The following is a 26,381-nucleotide window of genomic DNA, read 5'->3' as shown; positions in this document are numbered from 1 at the left end:
GAGGCGGGCCTGCCGGCCTCCGGCCGCCCCTGGCCGCCGGGCGCCTCCTCGAGCCTCGGCCGCGCGGCCCTCTGCGGACTGGCCGAGCGCTCCCTCTGCTCCCCGAGGCGCTGCTTCTTCTGGCCGCCGGCTGAAAGCTCCTTTGGTTTCCTAACGTCGTGTTCCCTTTTGATATCCCAAGCTGGGTCTGGGCTTATCTGGTGGGAAGGGTCGGAGGGTGGGGCTGGATGTGATGGAGAGAATGGAGAGAGGACGTCTTCGAGGGAGACGCCTACTTCCGGCAGACCTGGGGCGGCGGCAGCGGGAGAACTCCAGGAGCTGGGTTCGTCTGTGGACAGGAGGGACAGGCGTTAGGACCGCGCCACGCGGGGTTGCGACACTCCCGCGACCTCCCTCTACGCCGGGGACAAAGGCGGGCAGCCAGGGCGACTGCTGTCAAAGTCCCCAGCCACTCCTACCCCAGCTTTCACTGCCTAGAAGACAGCGGGTCGAGGCCTGCCCTCCTTTCCACCCTCCACCCCAACCCCATTGATAAACTAGGGAAGTCAACGCAAAGCCGGGCCTAGTCCCTTCTCCTTGGCCCCTCCTAACTTCCTGGGTGTCATCAGGCCTGACAGTCCTGTGTGGACGTCTGACTTGGCAGCACTTGAATCAGTGGTTCTGGAATTCAAGTATATGCGAGGTCTTCAACAAGTTCATGGAAAACGCATATTATGATGTAAAAAATTATGTATGGATCTCAAAACATTTCTTGCACCAAAGTAAACTGGTACTTAAATTTCGTTTTTTTCTACAAACTTTTGGAAGTCCCCTGTATATGGAAATCACCTGGGATGGTTGTGAAAAATACAGATTCCCAGGGACCAGGCTCAGAGATTTTAGCAGCATAGCACTCGAGAATTACTCTGCATTTTAAACCGGACACTCAAGTGATTCTGAGCAAGATGGTCCCAGAGCTAGAGCTTTGAGTCCTCTCCAAGTACAGTTGGAGGAATGGCTTTCTCAACCATTAGGTGTCACTCAAAGCATAATTCTTAGCTGCCAGCCAGAAAATCTCAGACTTTGGATACATTCATCTAAACTGTTGTCTTTAAAAAAATCGTCCTTAATTCTTTTTGGTAGTTCTAAACATTATGGAAGGCCCCTGAACTAAGATAAATGATTCTTTCTAGGAAGGCTAGTTTCAACATTTATTTAGGATTTAAAATCTGTCTACTTCCAAAAAAGATTTAGGACAATTTACAACATCAAAACACACACAAAGCAGAATGATAAAAATGAGAAATGACTTTTTGAAAAAAGCAACCACCAGTCAGAAGCCAAGTAGAAAGAGGACAGATGTGTTAGGAATCTGAGATGAGTTAGTTACCACTATGAGTGATAACATTACCCTTGAGTTTCTGGCCACTAAGGCAAAATTTAAATAGGGAACTCCAATGCAGTGAACCCTCAGTATTTGTGAGGAAGAGAGCTCATGACCTTTGGAAATCCTCACGTTTTGCAGTACCATTCTAGTGTAATTTTTCTCCGTAAAATTGGTGTATGGTTATGAGAGGAGAACAAAGAAGCCACAGAGGTATTTGAATTTGGGGAGGCAAATGAGCTTCTCACTAGCTAAGAGATTCAGTCCCACACATCAGCCTCAGTGCATGCGATTCAAGTTCCTGCCTCTGTAATGTGTGTCAGAGACTACAGGAATCCTTGTGAATACACAGTCCACAAATGTCAAGGGTCCTCTTTATTTTTTAATTTTTATTTTTTTGGAGAGTTTTTTTTCACTATAGGGCACGTGCACTCGCCAGACAGAGAGAGACATAGAGACAGAAAGCGAGAAATCACCCCCCAGGGGGGATGGTCACGCCGCAATCCCTTCTCCTCCATTCTCCTCGGGATCTTGGGCACGCACGCACACGTGCCCGGCGTGAGTTTTAAGCCACCGGGTCCGGGACACGAACCGCAGTCGACTACGTGGGAGTCCAGCGACATAGCCATTATGCTAACTGCTGGTTCCCAAGGGTCCTCTTTATTTTAAAGTTGAGGATTCTTATATCTTTGATACTGATTTATAAAGATGCGAAAAGAGGAAGAGAGGAGTGGGTTTTTTTTTTTCCCCAATGACTTTGGCCATCTTTAGAATATCAAATTAGTTTTTAAAAATTTCTTCTTTCAAGGGGCCAGCAGATGGCAGGCACTGGACTCCTACATGGCTGACCATGGTTTGAGTCCCGGACCCAGTGGCTTCAATCTTGCACCAGGCACGCATGTGTGTGTACACAAGATCCCAGGAAGAGAGCAGAGGAGAAGGGATTGTGATGTGGCCACAACCCCCCACCCCCATGATTTTTTTTTTTTGGAGGATTTATTTATTTATTTATATATTTATATATTTATTTATTTTGTTATTTTGGCTATAGTGCATATGCACTTGCCAGAAAGACAGAGAGAGACAGAGAGACAGAAAGCGAGAAATCACCCCCCAGAGGGATGACCACGCCGCAATCCCTTCTCCTCCATTCTCCTCTTAGGATCTTGGGCATGCACGCACACGCGCCCGGCGTGAGTTTTAAGCCACTGGGTCTGGGACTTGAACCTCAGTTGACTACATGAGAGTCCAGTGACATAGCCATTACGCCAACTGCTGGTCCCCTGGGCATGATTTCTTGCTTTCTGTCTCTCTGTCTCTCTGTTGAGTGCATGCACCGTATAGCAAAAATCTTTAAAAAAAAAAATTTCTCCTTTCATGTGAAATTTGAATGGAGTATTTTGGGCCTAATGTTATCTTCCTTCTTTCCGTAGACTGATGCCCATAATCATCCTCACATAGTAATTAAAAATATCTTAGAAAAGCATCAGAAAGCCTGTAACCTAATCCTGCCTCTGGCATTTATTTATCAGTGATGTGATTTGGGATCAGCCACTAGAACTCTCTGAACCTCAGTTTTCTCCTTTATCAGATGCGGATAGAATGTCCAACTTCTTAGGTGGGAGATATTCAATTTTTAAAGGAAAAGCACCTTGCGACAGGAGAGCTCCGCTGATCATTTGCACATAGTTGAATTGTACTTTTTCTTCTGTGCCTCGGTGGCTGCCTACTTATGGGGTGAACTCCTCTGGAAGCTGCTGTGTTAACTAGCGTACTTACAGGTGAGGTTTTGAATAAACACAATAAGTTAGTCATTTCAATATGCTACGTTTCCCAGGTATGATTTTGCTATATCTCTGGGATGCTTGGTTACATCAAGGACTATTATCCTCAAATGCACATGTATTTCATGAAAATTAGAATATCTTCTTTCAGTTGGGTTAGAGTTCAAAATCAAACTAACACATGATAAACGGTGAAAACTCCATCAATATAGGAAGATATTGCCTAGAAGAGTTAAAAGTGGTCTTTAAAAGGCATAAGTAGAGGGTGGCTTGTGCAGTGTACTCTCTGACGTGGATTGTGTTAATGATATTTCACATTTTAATAGCTCTTTTCCCCACCATTACATCACATATGGTAGAGTCAATTAGCTAGCCTCAAATTACTTCTGAGATACAGGGAGAGGGTTGGTATTATTCACACCATTTCCTGAAGGAGGAATTGAAGTAGAGAGATGTTAAGTAACTTGACCGAGATTACAACCTGGACCACTCAGGAGTATAATTTTGGGTTTCTTTACTCTTCCTACTTACCAAGAAAATTGTCCTAAGATTTTGCCTTGCAAGTAGAATCAAACATGTAAAATGGACAGGCTCAGTGGCCATTGTGGGCCAATAGGAACTGGATCCCATCATTAAACAGAATAGTTAGTATTTATAATATTTCTGAACATCTCACCACATGTCTCATATAAACTGGAGAGTTCTTGTCCAGAAAAATGTAAAAATGTTAAACTCCACTTATAAATGCCCATTATCAGCTGGCCTCAAAGTACTTTTGAGATACAGAGACATTCCCCTTCCTTCTACTTCCAGTGATTGTCCAAATGATAAACTCGAAGGTAAAATCATCACCAATACAAAGGGATTCCTCTTATTATAAAACAGAATTCTCAGGCATTTGTTTAGAGATCACTAAATACCTAAAAGTGGGAGAGACTAAAATCTAAAATGTTCCTAGCCACCGGGGGCCAGCAGGTGGCATGACGGTTAAGATGTTAGACTCCCACATGGCCAACCATGGTTTGAGTCCTGGACCCGGCAGCTTGCTCCTCACCACTCCACCTCATCAAATTTAAATAAATAAATAAATAAATACATAAATAAATAAACACATAAATACTTCTTCTTTTTTTTTTTTTAAGAGGTTTTTGCTATAGGGCGTGTGCGCTCGCCAGACAGACAGAGACATAGAGACAGAAAGCGAGAAATCACCCCTCAGCGGGGATGGTCATGCCGCAATCCCTTCTCCTCCATTCTCCTCTCGGGATCTTGGGCACACACGCACACGCGCCCGGTGTGAGTTTTAAGCCACCGGGTCTGGGACGCGAACCGCGGTCGACTATGTGGGAGTCCAGCGACATAGCCATTACGCTAACTGCTGGTTCCCCATAAATACTTCTTTAAAAAAATAATATTCGGGGGCTGGCAGATGGCATGGTGGTTAAAAGCACTGGACTCCCACATGGCTGACTGCTGTTCAAGTCCTGGACTGGTGGCTTACTTTCTCATTTTCTCTTTATCTCGCACTCTCACTCTGTCTCTCTCTGGTCAACATTTAAATAAATAAATAAACAAATAAATAAAGTTAAATGAATAATAAAAAAAGAATTTTGGGACCAACAGATAGTATAATGGTTACAATGCTGGACCATGGTTGACTATGGTGGCTTGAAACTCCTGAGAGGAGAAGGAGGAGAATGGACTGTGGTGTGGCCATCCCTCCTGGCAGGTGATTTCCTGATTTCTGCTCTCTGTCTCTCTCTGTCCCTCTGGCAAGTGCATATGCTGTATAGCAAAAATTTCTCTCTCTAAATATATAAAATAAAATAAATCACAAATTAAAATGAACTATTAGTAGATCGTAAAGTAAAATGATTTAAAAGATAGAAATTTATATGTGTGGTTAAATAGTTTTCATTTTTCTGATAGAAACTCTCCAGTTCAATACCAGACCTGTGACGTCTTCACAGGCATACACCTAAAATGTGCAGTGAAGTACCAAAAACCTTTAGCAGAATAAGTGCAATATGTAAGTCATTTCAATATGCTGTTATTCACCCATCTTCCTATCACCTACCTCAGCAAAGGAATATGAACTATGGTACACAGGAGAGCCTTTCTCTAATGTTTCAAATTCTAAGTTCAAGAAATCTTGAGTAGGGGCCAGAAGGTTGGGTAGTGGTTAAGATGCTGGACTCTACATGGCTGACTGTGGTTTGCGTCTCAGTTGGGCAGCTTGAAACATGCATGCTAAGTGTGTGTGTGTGCGTGTGTGTGTGTGGGGAGTGCCTACCCAATATCCCGAGAGGAGAATGGAGGAGAAAGGATTGCGGTGTGGCCATCCCTCGAGAGTGATTTCTCACTTTCTGTTTCTCTCTGTGTCTCCAGCGAGCGCATATGCCTTATAACAAAAACCTCTCTTAAAAAAAAAATCTCGACTGTACAATCCTTCTGGCTATCATATATATTTGGATCCTGGTTATTATATATGTCTTGCTATATCCGATAGCCAGGTAAATTCATCAAATTTAGTTCTATTTCCTTCAGACGTTTTCTCCTTTTTTCCTTTCCTTCACTTTTTCCCTTCCCAAACCTGGGCACTGGCTAAAGTGTGTGACTGTGCTCCTTTATGAAGTAGCTGTTGAGGCAGCCATGCTCCACAGCATCCTTCTGGTCTGAGATGTTCTAACGATAACAAAGACACATCCTGGAATGACAAAATGCAGTCTGCTCTGCTATTTCTGCAGTGTCTTTGTCCAAACAATGACAAAGTTCTCGTGGCTGAAACCAGAAAGGAAAAAGCCTTGCACTCCAAGCTGGCTTCCTCCACCTGCCTGTCTCAACCCCACCCAGTGAAACTGCTCTCGGCAAGGTCACCAATGACCTTTTTATTGTCAAATCTAGAGGACATCTCTCTGTATTCATCTGAATAATTTGTCTCACCACATTTCCACACAGCTGACTGCTTCTAGAAACAAACTGGACTCTTGGCTTTCATGAAACCTCATTCTCCACTCGTTTTCCCACCTCTCTGGCAGTTCCTTCTCAATTTATTCTACTGATTCCTTTTCTTTTGCCTGACCTCCTCAGGGCTTGGTCTTAGGTAATTCACTTTCTCTTTTGCCTCTCTTAGGTGTTCTTGTCTATTCCTGTGGCTTTTATACAAGAGCATCCTCCTACATATTTCTGCTGAGCTCTATGCTACCAGCTCGATGCTGGGCTATCCACCTGCCTTCTTAATGTCTCTATTTGGACAGTTCATTGACTTCCTTAATCTAAAAAGTCCAAAATAGAAATCTTTCTTCCCCAAGCCCACCATGCACTTTCTCCTTTATTTCCCCAAATGGTACACTCATCACTTGGAGTCATCCTCGATCCCTTTCTCTCCCTTACCTCACAAATGCAACCCTCCTGCAAGTCTTACTAGTCTTTATCTTCAAATATATATGGGCTCTGTCAACCTAGCTTCACTTTCACTTTCAGCACCCTAGTTCTAGATACATGGGCTTTTCTCTAAGGACGCAAGGATGATCAGCAGTGGGGGCTGCTCAGGACAGTCATAGTTAAAAGGAGGACACAGGTCTGGCAGGTGGCATGGTGGTTAAGGTGCTGGACTCCCACATGGCTGACCACAGTTTGAGCCCTGGACCTGGAGGCTTGCTTTCTCACTTTCCTTCTCTCTCTCTCTTTCTCTCTCTGTCTGCCTCTCTGGTGAATGCATGTGCACTATAACAAACAAAATAATAATAAATAAAATTAAATAATTAAAACAATTAAAAGAAGGCCACGATGTAGATCTTTCATAAACGCTTGGGGATGCTGTTAAAGACAAATTTCAAAAATGAATTTTGGGGCTGTTGAGACAAGAGAAGTTAACTGTAGTATTCTGTAAACCATACGGGCCTTCCCAAGACAAATAATCTAGTTACCTTACACAAGGGAAAGGGCTGCCAAGCTGACATTTTTTCAATGGGTTACTGCCAGAACCACTTTACTCTGTCCTACTACTGCCAATCTCTAGCGACTCTCCATATAACATCTGCAACAACCTCTTTGAGACATAAATAGATCACGCCATTTTCTTGCTTTAAACTTTCAGCAGATTCCTACTGCTAAGATTAAAATACAGAATGATTAACATGGCCTATGAAAATCTACATGACCTGGCCCCTGCCAGGGTCCTCCTCCCCTTAGCCTCATTTCCTGATATGCCCTGTCTTGTAGGCACACCGGTCTGTGTTCTGTTCCTCAAACACACCAAGCTCGTTTCCTGTTCTGGGACATCACTGTTGACTTCTCTGCATGGAAAAGCTCTCTCCTAGCTATTCACAGGGCAGGTTCTTTTTCATCCTTTACGGCTCACAAGTGTCACTGCAGAGAACGCTAATCTATAGTAGCTATTCCACCCTCCTAAACAGCATCCTCTTTTTATTTCCTCATAATACACACCTCAAATTTGTAATTATACCTTTGCTGGCTTATTTGACTGCCATCAGTCTCAAATATTTGATGAGAAAATAAATCTATTCCGCAAATAGAAATGGAAGTCTTGAAACCAAATGGTTACTTAAAGAAACACTTTAAGGCCAAAGATTTCCATTTAAACAATCTGTCAATAACAGGTATATCCATCTGTGACTTTTATCAGTTTTGAGAAGGAGGATGATAGTGAAACGATAATGTGTATTTGAAGTGTGAGGGGAAATAACTAAGTTTGTTGGGGAAAGAGCTGAAGGAGGAACCAGGGATAGAAAGCACGTTGGAGTGTTCTGAGCTTTTATTGGTGCCCCTTGGGGAGGCAGAAGAAAAATTCTGGTGCCAAAGTACATAGTCAGATTCCCTGAATTTTTACAGATGTTTCTTCCCTTCTTAATCTCATCAGCTGTAATGATGCAATCGATTTGCTTAAAGGAGTTTCATCCCTGGGGAATCATTAGTCAAACTATCTGGGGATGTTCAGATGAACCTACAGGTAAGACAGACCCTAACTACTTACATTCCATTGTGGGAGGAGCAGGTCCTGCTCCTATGTTAGGATCAAGTTCCTTAACCCTTACTGTTGTCTGTTCTAGCCTGTATGGATCTCTCCTAGCAAACAGACTGGTTGGGGCCAGCAGGCGGCGTGGTGGTTAAGGCCCTGGACTCCCATAAGGCTGGCTGCAGTTTCAGATCCAGACCTGGTGGCTTGATAATCATGCTGGGTGCGTGTGCAAACCCAAAATCCCAGTAGGAGAGTGGAGGAGGAGGGATTGCGGTATGGCCTTCCTCCCTGGTTGGGGGGTAGATTCTTCACTTTCCCTTTCACTGTCTCTCTCTAGTGAGTACACACACCCTATGGCAAAAACTTTAAAGAAAAGATATAGACTGATTAATACATAAACAAATATTATCAGTGTATACACACACCAATTATACACAGGCCGTTACTTTTTCAGTTGAATGTTATATTGTCTTTTAAATAATCAAGAGCCTAGCAATACTGAATAATAAATGCATTCCTTTACTTCCTATGCTAAGATTAAAAACAACAACAACAACAAACTTCATCTATAGAAACTGTTTAAACAGCTTGTTTATAAAATACAAACCAAGTGACCTTAACCAGAGAGTTGACCCACCAGGAAAAAAACTGCTGGTTGTAATAAAGTTACTATGTTACTGGTTTTCCCAGGTGGCTCTTATGTCTTGAAACAATTTGTACAGAAGGGAAAAGCATAACCCAAATCAGCAAGAGTCAATATTTTTTAACTTTAAAGAAAAGAGGATGCACACAGTCATCAGAGGTGGAGGGAAGGAGGAAGCATCCCCTCCATGGAGCATGGTCATACTGAATCCTTTTTGCTCCATTTCTCCACGCTATCAGGACACATGCATACGTGTCCAATGTGTTTTTCAAACCTCTGGGCCGAGATACGACCTGGGGTTAGCTATGTGGGATCTGGCTCACTATGCACAGGGCTTACCTGTTGTGCTATGGGGCTGGCCCTAGAATTCATTTCATTTTGTGTAGAAGACTGAGAGAGAAGCTTAGAAGAGAGCCAGAGATTATGACAGAGAAGGAGGGCCTTTTATCTGCCCCATACCTCCAGGATGGTCTCAGGGCTTCCAGCTTTGGGCTGGATGACCCCTTAGGCCTCGAATGAGGCTTCCTACATTGCTTTCCTCCCCTCAGGACAAGGCATAGACTCAGGGCCTAATGACTATTTTTCAGAGTGGTTTATTCAGAAAGATATTACTAGTGTCACTGTTATTGGTGCTACTAATAATGGCAGTAGTTAACATTAATTAAGGGATTTACTAGGTGCTAGGCATTCTGCTAAAGGTTCAAAATGTATTAACTCAGATTATTACACTTAAACGGACACATTTTACAAATGAAAAAACTGAGAAACAGAGAGATGAAGTAACTTTTTCAAGGCCACACAGCTGGTAGGTCATTGAATGGCTTTCTGAATTGGATGATGGTCTACAAGCTCTGCTGAAACACTATAACTAATGCCTTTGTTATCTACTGTTCTGATCAATAAAGGGGACTCATGTCTTATTTTGGGGCAATGTAATAATTAAAGTTGATTGTCAGAAAGAGATCCATTATTATTCGTAATGGAGGCTCTGAAATGCCATTTGTGTTTGAACCTTGGACATAGAAGGATAATCACTATGGTTGAAGTGCTGATTTGTGAAAATGCTGGAAATATGAACTGGAATCAGAGAACAACAAAATTCAATTTCTTTCTTTGTTTTTTGGAGAGGTTTTTGCTATAGGGCGCATGCACTCGCCAGTAAGACAGAGAGAGCGAAAGCGAGAAATCCCCCCCCCCCCGGGGGGGATGGCCATGGCACAATCCCTTCTCCTCTGTTCTCCTCTCGGGATCTTGGGCACACATGTGCATGCACCCCGCTAGGTCCGGGACTTGAATCGCGGTCGCCTACATGGGAGTCCAGCAACATAGCCATTACGCTGACTGCTGGTCCCAACAACAAAATTCGATTTCTTAAGGCCAGGGATAATACTATATGCTTAAAAAATATCCCTTACAGTGCCGCTCCTTGAACTTGGACTGAATTGAAAATACTCATGTTAGATACTGGAAACACAGTCACTTTGAAACATAAATGCTTTTACTTTTTACTGATCAAATGACTAAAATTATTCATAAAGAGATCCATGCATTTGGTGTTTCTTCTTTTTTTTTTTTAAGAGAGATTTTTGCTATAGGGTATGAGTGCTCAACAGAGAGACAGAGAGAAAGAAAGCAAGAAATCACCCCCCAAGGGGATTGCCATGCTGCAGTCCCTTCTGCTCCATTCTCCTCTCAGGATTTTGGGCACACATGCACATGCACCCAGCATGAGTTTTAAGCCACTGGTTCTGGGACTTGTACCATGGTTGACTATGCTGGGAGTCCAGAGACACAACCATTACGCCATCTGCTGGTCGACTTGTACCATGGTTGACTATGCTGGGAGTCGAGAACACAACCATTATGCCATCTGCTGGTCCCAAGTGTTTCTTCTTATAACAACTCTTCCTGTTGCAACCCACAGTTGGCTGGAGTTAGAAAATACTAAGGTGGTTGTATTGAAAATCTATTTTCTTCTAACTCCTAATACTTCAGGAAAATATCAAAATGACTAGGGTAGATCAAAGGATAGTACTGTGAAGTCATTTGGTGTTCAAAAGGAAAACATTTCAAGGATTGTATTCAAACTGTAATGGTTCATTTAGATCTGTTCAACCATCACTAAGGTGATTGCTTTTTGTAATAATATAAACAAGGGAAATGTGCATTTAAAAAATGTCAGACCAAAGTAACTATTATACTTTGCTTCTACTCCTTCTGAAGCATTGTTTCCAGTCTAGAGCCATTGTTAATGGCCTTCAAAACATGAATTTGTTTCCTCTTTATTACTAGAGAGGGGTAAACTAGGTGCTACAAACATTAATAACTTCTAAAATGGTGGTTGTATTTGCTTACTGATGCTTTACATTTACATTCATTTTGAAAGCATAATCAAAAGTACAGCAGTAAATCTGTGGCAAATTTTAGCTACCTCTATTGCCAGAAGGGCAAATATCAGGGCCAGATAGGACTGTTAATAATGGGAATACTATCTACTGAGTGCTTTATATGTACTAAGAACTGGCCATGTGTGTCCAGTAGATTATCTTTTAATCCTTGCAACAGTTCTAAGAACTATAGGGCTACTATCCCCATTTCAGAGATTAGGAAATGATATTTATCTGTTAAGATAAATTAAGCAATTGTCCAGGGCCACTTAGATAATAAGTGAGAATCAGTATAACTGACTATAAAACTTCAGAGCCTCAGCCCAAACCACCCCTCTACTCTGGTGTTTTCCAACCTTTTCCAAATTAGAACATACACAGAAAAGGATAGTACTTTGTGGACTGGAGTAAACATAAAGGTGACCAAGGACTAAATATAACAAGTCATTCTTGGACACTCCAAGGGCTAAAGGATTTCAATATCTTGGCATAACTCATTAGAGGTATATCATGGAGCACGGGTTAGGAAATTTGGCTCCAGTTTTTTATCAGGTAAACTCTTGCTAATCTATTGGGTCATCAGAAAAGTCATAACACACTTCTGCATAGAAAAATATGTCATGATTTTTCTGATGACCCAATAGATTGGTTGGGGATGTGGGGATGCTCAGGGATATGTTAATTAGTAAAGTATCTGCATTATAGGGTATATGGTAAATACTGAGGTAGACACCTCACAGTGGGAATGCAGGGTTGACTTATGTCCTAGAACTCAAATTATGATTCCATTTATATGACACTCCAGAGAAGAAAGTTAAAGCACAGAGAAGTTTTGCTGGAATAAGTGGGTTGGACACCTCTGTCACACAGCCAGGAAAGACAGGCTTTACCTTTCCATAATTTTGCTGGGGTACTCAGTCACCTGGAATCTCAATCCACAGTTCACAGTGCTGCTGAATCAAGATGGGCACTGCTTATTTTGTGGAAGAGTAAGTTGGCAACTTGCAGTAGAAAGAATGTCCTGGCTTCCAGCTTTGGTTCTGCCACTTGGTGTGAACCTGGGCAAGCCATGTAACTGTTTTTGGCCTCAATTTCTCATCTGTAAAATGGAATACTTCTGCTCTACTTCCCTCTCAGAGTTGTGAAGATCAAATAAGACAATGTATATAAGCATACCAGCCATTAAATTAATCATTTGAATATAAATTTAAAAATGGGTAGAGATTCAAATTGAGACTTTACCAAGATGATGTACAGGTGATTAAATAAAACACTTAACATTAAAAACAAAATCACTTAACAAGTGATAAAAAAAGCTTAAGATCATTAGCAGAAAAATGAAAATTAAAAGTATAATGAGATACCACTATACACCTACTAGTAATGCTAAAATCAAACAACTACTCAAAATAACTGTAAGAATGTGGAACAACGAAATTTCCCCTACATTGCTCCTGGGAATAACTATTTTAAAAACAATTTAGCAGTATCTTAAAAAGTTAAACATTTAGGAACCAGCAGATGGCATAATGGTTACATTGTTGGATTCCCATGTAGTTGGTAGTTGACCCTGGTTTGAGTTCTGGACTCAAACTGGGCGCATATACGTGTGTGACCAAAATCTTGAGAGGATAATGAAGAAGAAGGGATTGTGGCATGGTCAACTGCCCTGGGGGAGGTGATTTCTCACTTTCTGTCTCTCTTGTGAGTGCATGTGCCCTATAGTAAAATTCTCTCTTAAAAAAAAAAAAAAGCTAAACATTTAGTTACCATCTAACATAGTATATCCACGGTGAGATATCTACCTGAATGAAATAAAAACTTATGTTTGGGGCTGGCAGATAGTGTGGTGGTTAAGGTGCTGGACTCCCACATGGCCGACTATGTTTGAAGCCTGAACCTTGCAACTTGCTTTCTCACTTTCTCTTTTTCTCCTCTCTGTGTATCCCTCTGGTCAAATTAAAAAAAAAAAAAATATATATATATATATATACACACACACACATAATTATTTAATAATAAAAAATGTTCACAGAAAAACCTGAATGTAATTATGTAATTTTTAATTTTTTTTTTGCCATGTGTGCTTACTAGAGAGCGAAATAGAGAGGCATAGTGAGAAATCAGCCCCCCAGGGGGGACGGTCACACTGCAGTCCCTTCTCCTCCATTCTCCTGACTGTGGGAATGCATGCCCTTGTGACCAGCATAGTTTTCAAGCCACTAGGTCCAGAACTTGAACCGCAATTGGCCATATGGGAGTCCAGTCCCTTAACCACTATGCCACCTACTGGCTCCTGTATGTGACTTTTTATAGTGACTTTACTCACAATAATCTCCAAAACCTGGAAACCACTTAAACGTCCAACAGTCAAACAGAAACAATTGAACAGATACACACATTGTGGCCCGATGGAATAGTACCATGAAATGTACTATGAAATGAACAGACTACTTCCACAGCCAACAACATGTATAGATCTCAGATACATTTTGCTAAGTGAAAGAAGCCAGATTCAAAAGATTAAATTCTATAGGATTCCAGTTATATGACATTCTCACAGTTGCAAAATTAAAGGGAAAGAAAATGGATTAGACTGGGTGTGGGAAGAGGCTTGACTATACTAAAGAATGGGAGAAATTTTGGCACTTATGAAACTGTTCCCCTATTTTGGCTATGGTACTGATAATTTAACTTTATGTATTTTTTTTTCATAAAATTGTATACTAAAATTGAATTCATACAATTGTATACTAAAAAGGGTAAACTTTACTATATGTAAATTAGTGCAACAATGTAATAAATTATGGAACAAATTAAAAAATGGGAAAAAATAGTGCTGATAAAGTGTTGTTAAACTTGGGTGAAGAAACATTTTTAAATGAGTTAATGCCTTTCACAAATAATGTTCCCATCATGAATTTGCTTAGTAACCTTCCTCCACATCTCTCACCATTGGACCACGATAAACCTCAGCCCAATGAAACTGATCATGAATTCTGAGTTCACAGAAGAATCTGAATTAGAGAGGTTTTATTTTAGTCTGTAGAAAGCACCTTTAATCTCAAAGCCTTTCTAGAATCATGTTCTTCATCACAGAATTACAGCCCTGTCTAAAGTGGCAGAGAGCCGAAAAGAGGGATGAGAATAATCAATCACAAGGCATCTATTTCATGGGAGAAATGATGAAAACTGTAATAGCCACATCTTGTGAAAGATTGAAAAAGTGGAAATGAGCTATGTACTCAGAAGGTACTCTTGGCACCCATCTAAATTCATACCTTCTGGGGTACCGAAACATCTTCCTCTGGATCCCTTTGTCTCCTTTGTAAACTACTTGTGGGCAGGACTCAGGCCGAAAATCCATTCTCTTTTAGATTAAGGTCCTACAGGTGATGTGCAACTATTATACATCCCTGCCAGCATGTCCTTATGGGAGCAATATCCCTTTTAAACAATTCTGGCAGTTGGAAAAGAAAATGAATTAGTGGAACCAGGGCTCTTGTATCTGGAACTGCCCACTTTGGCTATCATAGTTCAGCAAAGCTATCCTTAGAGGGTTTTTTTTTTCTGAACCCAGTTTTATTTTTTAAAAATCCTTTCTTTTCATTCATCTCTTTCTACTTGGAGACCCAAGACTAGCTGTTGTATTCATTCTCTCTATTTTTTAATTCAATAAATATTTATTAGCCTCTACTTCTTGTGTTACACAGGTCTGTGCACTGAAAATACACTTGTGAAGAAAGCAATGTTCCTGTCTTCATAGACCTTACTATCATAGCAGAAGAGACAGAAAATTAATCTAAAAATAGGTGAAAGTCTGATAGGGATCAGTGCAATTATATGAAAAGTAAGGTGAGTTAATGAGATGAAAAGTGATGTGGGGTGCTGTTCTAGATAGGGTGGTGAGGAAAGGGGACATTAAACAGGGACTCAAATACAGAGGAATAGCAAGTCATGGGGTAACGGGGCCAAGAACACTCTAGGCAGATGAAACGAGTACAAAGATCCTGAGGGAAAGTTTGGCATATCCAAGAAATGATAAGGACTGGAAAGCAGAAGAGGGAAAGTGCAAGGTCAATTTTATTGTGAATGTAGTAAAAGCCATTGGGTGGTCTCGAGAAGATGAACAGTTTTTTTTTTGTTTGTTTGTTTGTTTTAAAGAGATTTTTTGCTATAGGGTGCATGCACTCACTAAAGAAACAGAGAGAGACAGAGAGATAGAAAGTGATAAATAAATCCCCAGGGGGGATGACCACGCCGTGATCCCTTTTCCTCCATTCTCCTCTCAGGATCTTGGGCACATGCACATACACACCCGGAGTGAGATCGAAGCTGTTGGGTTCGGGACTTGAACTGTGGTTGACTATATGGGAGTCCAGTGATGTAACCATTACACCATCTGCTGGTCCTGAAGAACTGTATTTTAAAAGTCCAACATGGTTGCTGTGTGTAGAATAGACCACAGGTGGAAATAAGATGACCAGTTAGGAGGTTATTGAGGAAGCTTAGGCCAGAAATGATGGTGTCTTAGACTTGGGTGGTAGTGATGGAGACAGTGAGAAGGGGCTGGACTCAGGATATCATTTTGAAGACAGATTGGTTCTGCTGATGGATTGGATATGGGCTGTGAGGAAAGACAGCAATCAAGGAAGACTCAGAGTTTTCTTTCATATTTACTCACTAGAAAATGTGCTGACTTTTATGTAGGTTTGTGCAAGGCCCGGGAGAGAAATACATGAATCTGACACAATTAGTGCCTTCTAAAGACTCACAGTGTTCTATTCCAGATTCCTAGACTTCTACAGGCAAGTGTAGAGTGATATGATGTGGGCTGCGAGAGGGCAGACTGTTTTGTATGAAGGACTAAGGGAATGTTTTAGTTTGTGTCTGAAGGGAGAGTAAGAGTTCATTAGATGCAGAGTAGAAGAGTATTCCAGAAAGCGTGATCATCAATCAAACTGTTGTGGGAATGGCAAGGGGTGAATGGGGCAGTGATGGACGAGGAGGGTGGGAAGGCAGGCTGGGTAGACCCCTGCGTGCCACATAAGGAGAACTTCCTCCTTATAGACAATGTGAAGTCAATGAGGTATTTAAGCAGGGAAGTGATAAGAGTAATCCCAACTTCTTATCTAAACAGGTGAGTCAATGCACTCAAATTGACAAATTACACTTGAATTAAAGCGTATTTAATGTGTGTTGCTTCAGAGTATCATGTTGTTTTAGATTATATTATCAACAAACGAAATTTCCTTTTACCTGACTGGTATTGGTGAGCAGAAGCACAATCACTGTTAGGGTGGGGAAATACTATTTATATTGTAGTTAATTAATACTGAATGTCTACTTTGCGCCAGGCATTGTGTTAAGTGCTGGAAATTTAGCATGAATAAAATGAGGTCCTTACCTTTATAGAGGTCACTATAGGAGGTGTACATGGAACAAATATCTCAAATGCAATGTATCATAAAAACAAAGTTAGGAAGAAAGAAAAGTAAAGGGTGCTATGGAAGCATTTAATGGGGAGCTAACTTCATTCAGGGGTTCAAGAGAGGCCCTTTGAGGAAAAGCTCTTCAAGTGAAATCTACATTATCATTTTATTATCAGCAGCAAAGTCATCCCTGATTTCTTCAATGATTAGCCTTTCTTTCAAGGGGTTTCTCTCTTCTACTTTAAAACATATGTAGCTACAGCTTATCTTGAAAAGAGGAAACAAATAAATCTCTTACTTTTATACACCCAACCTTTTATCATTTTCCAGAATCAACCACACCACTCTGACTTTCTTACATTCATACATTCAAATTCTGTGCCATGTGCATGGCATTTACACGGATTCCAAATAGGTTCTCATGGTTGAAAAACAGGATGTGTAGTGTGGAGGGACAGGAGATGAAGCCATGATAAGCTTCTTCATTTGCAGGATGTGCAAAGAACTATGGGATCCATTGTGCAGGTGCTGGAGAATCTCTGAAGTGTTTAAAAGCCTGTCCTCAAAGATGTGTGTTAGATAATTGGTATGGAAGATGGAGAACAGCATGCTGATGAGGAGATGGGACTGAGTCCTGGTTGCACACTAGTCTGTGTAAGTGAAAGATGGGAAGGGATAGGGTTAGGGATAGGGTTAGGGTTAGGGTTTAGGGTTAGGGTTAGGGTTAGGGTTAGAGTAAACAAAAACAAAAAAAAATTAAAAAAAAAAGATGGGAAGGGACAGAGACAGGGCGGGAGGGATCAGCTCTGGAGAGCTATAACACACTGGATGTTGGAGGTAGGGATGAGTGAATGAGGAGTCCTGAGTGACTATCAGGATTCCAGCTTGCATGATTGATGGTGGTACCATACCGAGATCAGGAGTTCAGATCAAGGACATGCAGGTTGGGACGTATCCAATGTGGAAATATTTGAAATCTTTTTTTATTATCTTCCTTTCCCTTAATCTCTCAATATAATCAGTCATTAAGCTCCTTCAGTATTTCTTTCAGAATAGTCCTTAGGTTAATTTCCATAATCCTAAGGGTGATCTCAGCCTTTATCACCTTAAATTTACTTTATTACAACATCAGCTTAATAGGTCATCCTACCACTGGCTTCCCTTCTACAGACTAACCTGAGTTCTTTTTCCTAAAACACACTTTCTTATTTGACATCTAATCAAGGCTTTTAAAAAAACTTTAAAATAAGGCATGTGTACTCCCCAGAGAGAAGGATAGAGAGAGAGGAAAAGTGAAAAATCACCTCTCAGGAGGGATGGCAATCCCTTCTTCATTCTCCTCTTGGAATTTTGGGCATGCATGGACATATGCCTAGTGTATTTTTTCAAGTCGCTGGGTCTGGGACTTGAACCATAGAGTCAGCCATGTGGGATCCAGCACTTTAACCACTATGCCACTTGGCTGGCTCCAACAAGGCCTCTTTATAAAACTCTTGTGTGGTAAGCCCTTAGTCGATTTTCTTCTCTTTATATGTTAATTCACCTTTTCATTCACAACTAAACCAACAGTGCCTTGAAGACAGAAACTGTGTTCTAAAGCTTCTATGAATTATCTATACTGCCTATCAAAAAGTCTGTCCCAATAGTGAGTTAAATTTAAATTTAATTTAATTTTACTTTAAGAATAACGAGAACTCGGGTCGGCAGGTGGCATGGTGGTTAAGGGCGCTAGCCTCTTACATGGCTGACCATAGTTCAAGTCCCGGACCTGGTGACTTGCTTTCTCACTTTCTCTCTCTCCTCTCTCTCCCCCTTCCTCTCTCTCTCCTCTCTTGCTCTGTCTCTCTCTGGTCAAATTAAAATAAGTAAGTAAATAAAGTTAAATAAAATAATAAAATAATTCTTAAAAAATAAGAACTCAATGTGGTGGATATTATGATATAGCCTTACATTTCAAAGCATTTTTCGTTCTTTTTTTTTTTTTTTTTTTTTTTTGGGGGGGTTTTTTTCCATAAGGCGCATGAGAGAGACAGAGAGATAGAAAATGAGAAATCACCCCCACCAGGGGGGATGGCCATGCCACAATCCCTTCTCCTCCATTCTCCTCTTGGGATCTTGGGCACACACGCGCACGCGCCCAGTGTGAGTTTTAAGCCACCGGGTCTACGACGTGAACCGCGGTCGACTACATAGGAGTCCAGCGACATAGCCATTACGCTAACTGCTGGTCCCTCAAAGCATTTTTCATCAGGAGTTGGCCAATACATGTTTGTGTGTATATGTGTCTGTACTTTGTAGGTTATGTCATCCAAATGAGTGCACTCCATTTCAACAACTGACTTTGTAATATTACTGTCATGAACACCAAAGATGGGAAAGACAACTGAAATCTAGAGTGGAAGCAATGTGGATTTCGATTATAACTTACTGATCATCTGTGTGGCTCTCAGCAAATTACTTAACTTCTCTGAGCCTATGTGGTATAATACCTACCTCGGAGATCTACTATGAAAATTAAAATAATACAAGCTTTCATAAAAGTTAAATGGATATCTAACACAGTTTTTGACATATACTAAGCACTTGTAAATAATGATGATAATGGTGGAAAAAAAAACACAGCTACTGGGCCAGCTGGTGGTGCAGCGGTTAAGGCAGCTGGATCCCACACTGGCCAATGTATGACTTGAGTCCTGGACCTGGTGGCTTGAAAAACATGCCATGTGTATATGCCCAAAATTCTGAGAGGAGAATGGAAGAGAAGCGATTGCTATATGACCACCCCATATAGAGGGTGCTTTCTCTTTCCTCGTCCCCTCTTTGTCTCACTCTGGTGAGTGCACGTGTTCTATAGCAAATTAAAAAGAAACAAAAAACAGCTACCATTCTACTGGGCTTCCTATTTTACTTCCTCTTCATGCTAAATGCATGCATGCACCTCATCATTTACATTTCACAACAAACCTATGAGGTAGATACTGTTATCCTCATGATACAGATGAGGAAACAGCCTCATAGAAGTTACATCTAAGGATTGTCTTCTTTTATCTTTTTAGCCTTTAGGTTACTTTATCTAAAGTTCCAAGATGGAGCAAAAAGGAGAGGTGTGGTGTGGTCACATCTTTCCTATGTATCCTACAGGAAGTGCTATGAGCAGAGCTATAGTTCTCAAGTAGGAAAAACAGCTAGAGATCCTGGCAGGTCAGCCACTGAGGCAATCCATCTGACAAAGGACCAAAGCCCATGATGAGGGATCCACATAAAAGGGGCTCTCAGGGACCAGCAGTTAGTGTAATAGCTATGTTGCTGAACTCCCATGTAGTCAACCGCAGTTTGAGTCCTGGACCCAGTGGCTTAAACTCATGCTGGGCACGTGTGCGTGCATGCCCAGGATCCTGAGAGAATGGAGGAGAAGGGATTGCAGCATGGCCATCCCCCCGGGGGGTGATTTCTCACTTTCTGTCTCTCTGTCTTTCTGTCGAGCGCACGCACCCTATAGCAAAAACCTCTCAAAAAAGGGGGGGTGGCTCTCATAAAGATAAGACAGGGGCCCACTGTGCCTGGCCTAGGTTGGCTTACAGGCCTCTCTAAACTTGGGGCCTGGGGTAAGTGCTGCTGCTACATCCTTAGCTCCAGTTGCAAGCTCCTGTTTAGTGCACCCCTCTTCCCCTATCAGGAAGCTGATGATGTGAAAAAACTCAGTCCTACCAGTGGGATTGTGAGAGCACTCTGCATCTCCCCTGCTTTGATAATAAAGGACAAAAGATGATGCTCTTTGGAGCTATCTGAACCTGTATCAGTGTTCATCCGTAGTTCCCAAAGAGTGTGGAGGAGGGGAGGAGAAGGACAGGGGTCATGTGAATGAGAAGAAGAGAGTGACAGGAGCCAGGACCAGACAACGTTATGGAGATGGCTAAAGACAGAAAAGACAAAGGGCTGGGTGTGGAGGGAGTGGGGGTGGGGAAGAAGTGAGACCTGATCTTAAAAAGATGAGTATTAGCTGTGTTTGGATTACCCTGTGAAATTTTTTTATTACTGCAAATAGTTCAGGCCTGAAACAAACTGATTGGTATCAATTTCTATAGCTTTTGGGGCTCCTATACAAAGACCGATTTCAAGCAAATTAAATTTTATTTTAGCAAAAGCAAAATATAAGGTTTTTCTTTTTTTTTGAGGTTTTTGCTATAGGGCATGTGCGCTCGCCAGAAATACAGAAAGAGACAGAGAAACAGAAAGTGAGAAATCACCCCACCGCCACCCCAGGGAGGATGGCCACGCCAGAATCCTTTCTTCATTCTCCTCTCGTGATCTTGGGCAATCAGGCACATGGACCCAGCATGAGTTTAAGCCACTGGGTCTGGGACTTGAACCGTGGTCGACCACATGGGAGTCCAGCAATGTAGCTATTACGTCATCTGCTGGTCCCTAGATAAGGTCTTATCTTTGGAACTACTTCTTCAAAAATAAAATTGAACAGGAAAGTTATTTTACTATCACTGTAGATGATGGTTTATCAGGGCCACGGATTATTATAGGTTTGTGCACACCTATGTAGAAAAATCACACTGTCAGTAACCCTGCTGAGGGTGCTCGGCAGCACCCTATGCAAGGGGCTGCAGACAGTCAAGGATCCCAGTCAGAAACATTTGTAAAAATTAAAGGACTGGATGGCCAGCAGGTGGTATGGTGGTTAAGGCCTGGATTCCCACTTGGTTGACAGTAGTTCAAGTCCTAGATCTGGTGGCTTGAAAATCATGACAAATAAATTTTTTTTTAAAGGCGTTATGTATTAACATATCATTCAGATATCCTCTCTCCAATCATGGCGAAGACAAGAGATGGTGCTGTCCTGTATTGAATGAAATTCTGAATGACTGTTCAAGACTAGCTATGCTAGTAACACAGATCTACGCTTAATTAAAATGCCAACCAACTTAACTAAACCAGCAGCTCTCTGTAGGATTTGAAAACAAAAATTGGCCTAGACAGTATAGAAAAGGATAGGTAAAGTCTGAGAAAAGGATATTTTAGGAGCTGAGTGGCAAGGGGTTGTGTTAGTGGACTTGCTGTAGACATTCTCCCTTCTGTTCAAAATAGTTGCTCAAAAATAGAAACTAGTTCCTGGGCTGTAGCCTACACTCAACCCTCCAGCTCTTTGCATAAGTGTATTCTTCAGGATTAGATCCTTGACCTTCAGTGTCACCTCCTCAAGGAGGCTTCTCTTCCCACCTTGTCCAAAGTAGTTATTTTTTATTTCAGTTTCTTCTATCTTTCAATTTACTATAATTTACTTGTGTTGATTTTTTTTTTTAATGTATCTCCCTTTACTTAGAGTGCAAATTCTATTAGAAAGAGGCTATTTATCTTATAGATTCGGGGATTAGAATAGAATTTGTGTCTGTGTATCAGGGAGACTTCTCAGTAAAGAGGAGGTAAGTATGTTGGTGTTCTGCAGTAGGTTTTGGAATTACTGCCTGTGGGTCCTTATGAGATAGATTCTGAGTCTGGAGTGGTTTCATTGTGGTTCTGCCTGAAGGAGGGCTGTCTTCCCAAACCTAGGTTCTTGGCTACTTCGGTTAGAAGAAAAAAAAAAAAAAAAAAAAAAAAAAAAGAAAGAGGCTATGATCTTATTCACTGCTGATTGAATAAGATCTTATTCATAGCAGTCTTATTCACTGCTGCAATTTTAGCCTCTGACACAGTGCTGGGCACATACCAAGTGCTTGATAAATATTCACTGAATGAAGAATGAATGAATCAGAGATTGTGCATCCCCCATATTGAAAGTGAACCTGCAGCCAACCTAAATAATTTAGAGATATGTGAAAAGACCTGACATATTTTAAATACATGTGATATTATATACTATGTACGATCTGTAGGAAAAAATTTGTATGAATTTCTTTTTCGTTTTTTTTTTTTTTTTTTTTTTTGGGGTTTTTTTTTTATGGGTCATGCGTTTTTGAGAGAGAGACAGAAAGTGAGAAATCACCCCCCAGGGGGGATGGCCACGCTGCAATCCTTTCTCCTCCATTTTCCTCTCGGGATCTTGGGCATGCATGCACATGTACCCAGCGTGAGTTTAAGCCACCGGTTTTGGGACTCGAACCGCGGTCGGCTATATGGGAGTTCAGTGACAAAGCCATTATGCTAATTGCTGGTTCCAATTTGTATGAATTTCTAAATATTGCTACTCAAAATATCATCTCTGAACCAGCATCACTTGAGAACTTGCTAGAAGTGCAATATTACACCTCATCCCCAACCCCCACTAGGCCTACTGAATCAGAGTCTGCACTTTAATGAGCCCCTCAGAGATTCACATGCCATTAGCGTTTGAGAAGTTGTGTTCGAAAAGACTAACAGTTTGGGGGCTAGCAGGTGGCATGGTGATTAAGGTGCTGGATTCCCACATGGCTAACTGCAGTCTGAGTCCCAGATAGGATGACTTGAAAATCATGCCAGGTGTGTGTGTGTGTATGCCCAAAATCTCAAGAGGAGAGTGAAGGAGAAGGGACCGGGATGTGGCCATGTCCCCTGGAGAATGATTTCTCTATCTCTTTGGCAAGTGCATGCTTCCTATGGCAAAAATCTCAAAAATAAAAAAAGTAGCCTAGTCATTAGTTCGTGAACTATAGAGGACAGTTTAACTGAAGTTGAGGAAAGAACAGCTTTGACCAGGGCACTGAAATGAATATTTCCATGAAGAACAAGAAATTCTATGTGTCACAGGCTAATTTTTATTTTTAAAGAGAGCCTGTTGGTGTAGTGTGTATTTTAACTATACATAACTCATGCTGTGTTAGTGGCATAACTAACATCATGAAGCTAGTCAGAATTTCATTCAGAATAGGACAGTAACTATCCCTTGATTTTCTCAGCCATGATTAGAGAGAGGGTATCTGAATGATAAGTTAATAGCACTTTTTAATTTTTATAAGTGATTCTAATTGGTGTTTCATACTCATGGGATTTTTTTTTTTTTAAGTTGGCAAGTTAGTTAGCTATTGTTATAAAGAGCAACTTGGAGCCCATTTACCCAGTTAACACTGAGTTTTCAGCCGGTTCAGACACAGCAGCTAAGTAACTCAGCTCCTCCTCTCTTTTGCTGACAACAACCCAAAGGAAGAATTAAAATGACATGGGCTCTTTGAAAAGCTGAGTTAAAAAATAAAAAAATAAATCAATTCCTAAATTGTAGACATGGTTAGTGATGGAAAAAAATAAGTGGTCTGATTTTTCAAATTAATCAATTAAATAAGCATTTATTTGCTGCCTAAAGGTGCCAGTGGGGTTTTGTGGGGACAGGGCTGGAGACCAAGGACTAACAATATCAGGTTCCTGCCTTCGAGTGGATTATATGACTTTGGTTTATTCATGATAGATCTCTTCCTGGCCTGGTGAAAAACCTGGAATTCTCCCTCTTTAATCAATTTATTCTGTGCTCTAGATCAATATGAGGACCAGAGGCAATAAAAAAAGTCATGTTCTTTGTCATCTGGAAAATTAAGCCTCCTCTCCAAGATGTCCTGAGTCACTGATCCTCATCAGTGAGGATAATCTTTCCTGTGCTCAGAGCAGGTTGTTTTATTCTGTGGGCCTCCAGAGCAGAAAGAAAAACCATTTTCGATGCTTCATCTTCTGTTGAATGTGCCTGGCACTTTGCTGCTAAACAGGCAATACATCATCATAAATAGAAATAGTCGCCCATGGCATGATCTGATTGAGTCGTTTAAACAATCACTTTGTGTTGACAAAGAGTAGGGTGATTATGCCAGGGGAATTCAAAGGTGCTCAAAACAAATGAACTGGAGAAATTGCCTGAAAAATATGGGGGATTCTTTCAGGGCAATAGACTTCCTTCATCCCAGCTCAGCCTTCAACTCTATAGACCCCAGTGGAGGAGTGATTAAGATGCTGCTAATTCTTCTGCCTTACCCTCAGTGGAGGGGCCCGATGCAAAGCTGCCACCTGAGACTTGCCTACTAAGCCTGCAGTTTTGAGAGATGAACCTCCTAGCGACCTGCTAATACCATTCTGCAGGCTGAGAGATTAATCCTTACATTAATGTGTGGGTAGAGTCATTTAGAGGGCAGCTCCCAGCACACACGCTATTGCTTTAATACAGACATTAGACTTGATCAGGGAAGTCTTTATTCCTAATAATAATTTGTACAAATGGGCTGCTTTTGCTAGATCATTCCTGAGACAGCCCTCAGGTTGTTTTTGAGATCTCCTCTGGGGCTTGTGGTTGGGGACTATTTTTGTATGTACTTCCCAGAAGAATGTGCTAGGAGAGTAAGTGACTTGCTTTCTGTCACCTTGCAAGCAGGCAGGGGTTAAAGCTTACTTGGATTTGGCCTTTCCTATACTCTCCCTAGCCTGAAGCCTCAAAACCCCCAGCTAGGTCCCTCCTTGCTACCTTTCTGAACCCCTCTAGGCTTAGCCTTGGGATGGGAAAGGGGGTGCCATCCCTTCCTCAACTTTCCCTGGTTGGCAGGCCACCCCCATGTGTTTATGTGGCAGTCTCTAGACTAGGAATGAGGTAATATCCCCCCTCTGCTCTAGCAGCAGGTACTACAAGAGGACCTAGAGTAGTAACTCTCAGCCCTGGGGACATGGGAGCATTCTGAGGAGCCCTACCCCAGACCAAGTGCCTCCCTGGTGGGACCCAGATGTCCTACTTCACAGAGCCTTGCCAATGATTCCAGGGTGCCGGCAGGTGAGAGTCACTGCCTCAGAAGCAGCAAGGGGCCTGCAACAGTTGTTGGTAACAGGAATCACCTCACACTCTTCATCTGAGCAGTCTAAATGCTCTTCAGGTTCTCCTGATCTAATACACCATTCACCATTCTCTGAACTCAGGACTGATGGGTGACTTGCACAGAGATAAATACCTTTTTTTTTTTTTTTTTAATTTCTAGAAGGTGCATGGGCTCCCAAATGGGGGGGGGGAGGGTGGGGAAAAAAGGAGAGAAAGGGAATAAGCACCCCAATGGGGTGTGGTCTTGCAGGAATCCCTTCTCCTCCATTTCTCCATCCCTTGGTGGGTGGATTTAGAACCGCTGTTAGCCTTGTGGACTGGCTAACCTTAACCACTAGAAGAGGCCCAAATGACAACTTAGGAAGCTGGCTGGAGAAGTGTCACTCTTTTCAGAGGTCTTTCAGTAAGTCATTTGTTCAAGGGTACTACATATTTTGAAGGAGCCTTAAAATAAGCCAACTGCTGCCACATACCCAACCAGGTTTTAAGCCTCTTTGGAAGAAAGCTCATAGCCTCCCTGTGCACAGCTGGGCACCTGCACCCGTGGCTTGTGAAATGCTCAGGGTGGGTGGTGGGGAAGATGCTATGCACTTCAGGCTCCTTTTGTTCCAGAGACTTCGCTTTGGAAGCTATGCGCTTTATTGTGAGCCCCCTATGGACAGAAAAATCCAGGGAGGTCAGTAACCTGAGACCTCAGTGTGATGGGAGAAAGCTCCTTCTGCCTCCAACCCTGTAGAGAAACCTCTTGAGCCTTCCCAAAGTAGGAAGTCATAGACAACAAAACACATAAAGGATGTTTTAAAATAGATACCAGTTTGGTTGAACTAGAGACATAAGAGGAAATTCTAGAGGCTGGGAGCACCACGATCGCTAGCCAGCTGGCTGCCAAGCTGCTTGCTTATGAGGTTTCTGTCAACAAGCAAGTCGGCGCCTTGAATGCCAGTGGATGGGCCAGGGTCCAACCTCCCAGCACCCTTGCTCTGCCAGCCTCCTAAGTAATTGGTTTATGGGCCTTCTTTACACATGC

At 41.8% G+C, this 26,381-nt stretch overlaps 1 protein-coding gene across 1 annotated transcript in view; it reads right to left on the bottom strand.

The window, feature by feature from the left end:
• Positions 1-183: 183 nt before the first annotated feature.
• Positions 184-26,381, bottom strand: part of MAGI2 (membrane associated guanylate kinase, WW and PDZ domain containing 2) — a 701,446-nt gene continuing 675,248 nt past the window's right edge. Inside the window, exon 20 of the mRNA XM_027773307.1 lies at positions 184-328. Coding sequence (XP_027629108.1) covers positions 272-328 — 57 coding nt within the window. The 3' untranslated portion in view covers positions 184-271. The remainder of the gene's footprint in view (positions 329-26,381) is intronic.

This window comes from Tupaia chinensis, unplaced genomic scaffold (genome assembly GCF_000334495.1).
Source record: "Tupaia chinensis unplaced genomic scaffold, TupChi_1.0 Scaffold000044_1, whole genome shotgun sequence".
NCBI lineage: Eukaryota > Metazoa > Chordata > Mammalia > Scandentia > Tupaiidae > Tupaia > Tupaia belangeri.
The sequence above is the reverse complement of the archived record's forward strand: the minus strand, read 5'-3'. Positions and strand labels throughout refer to the sequence as shown.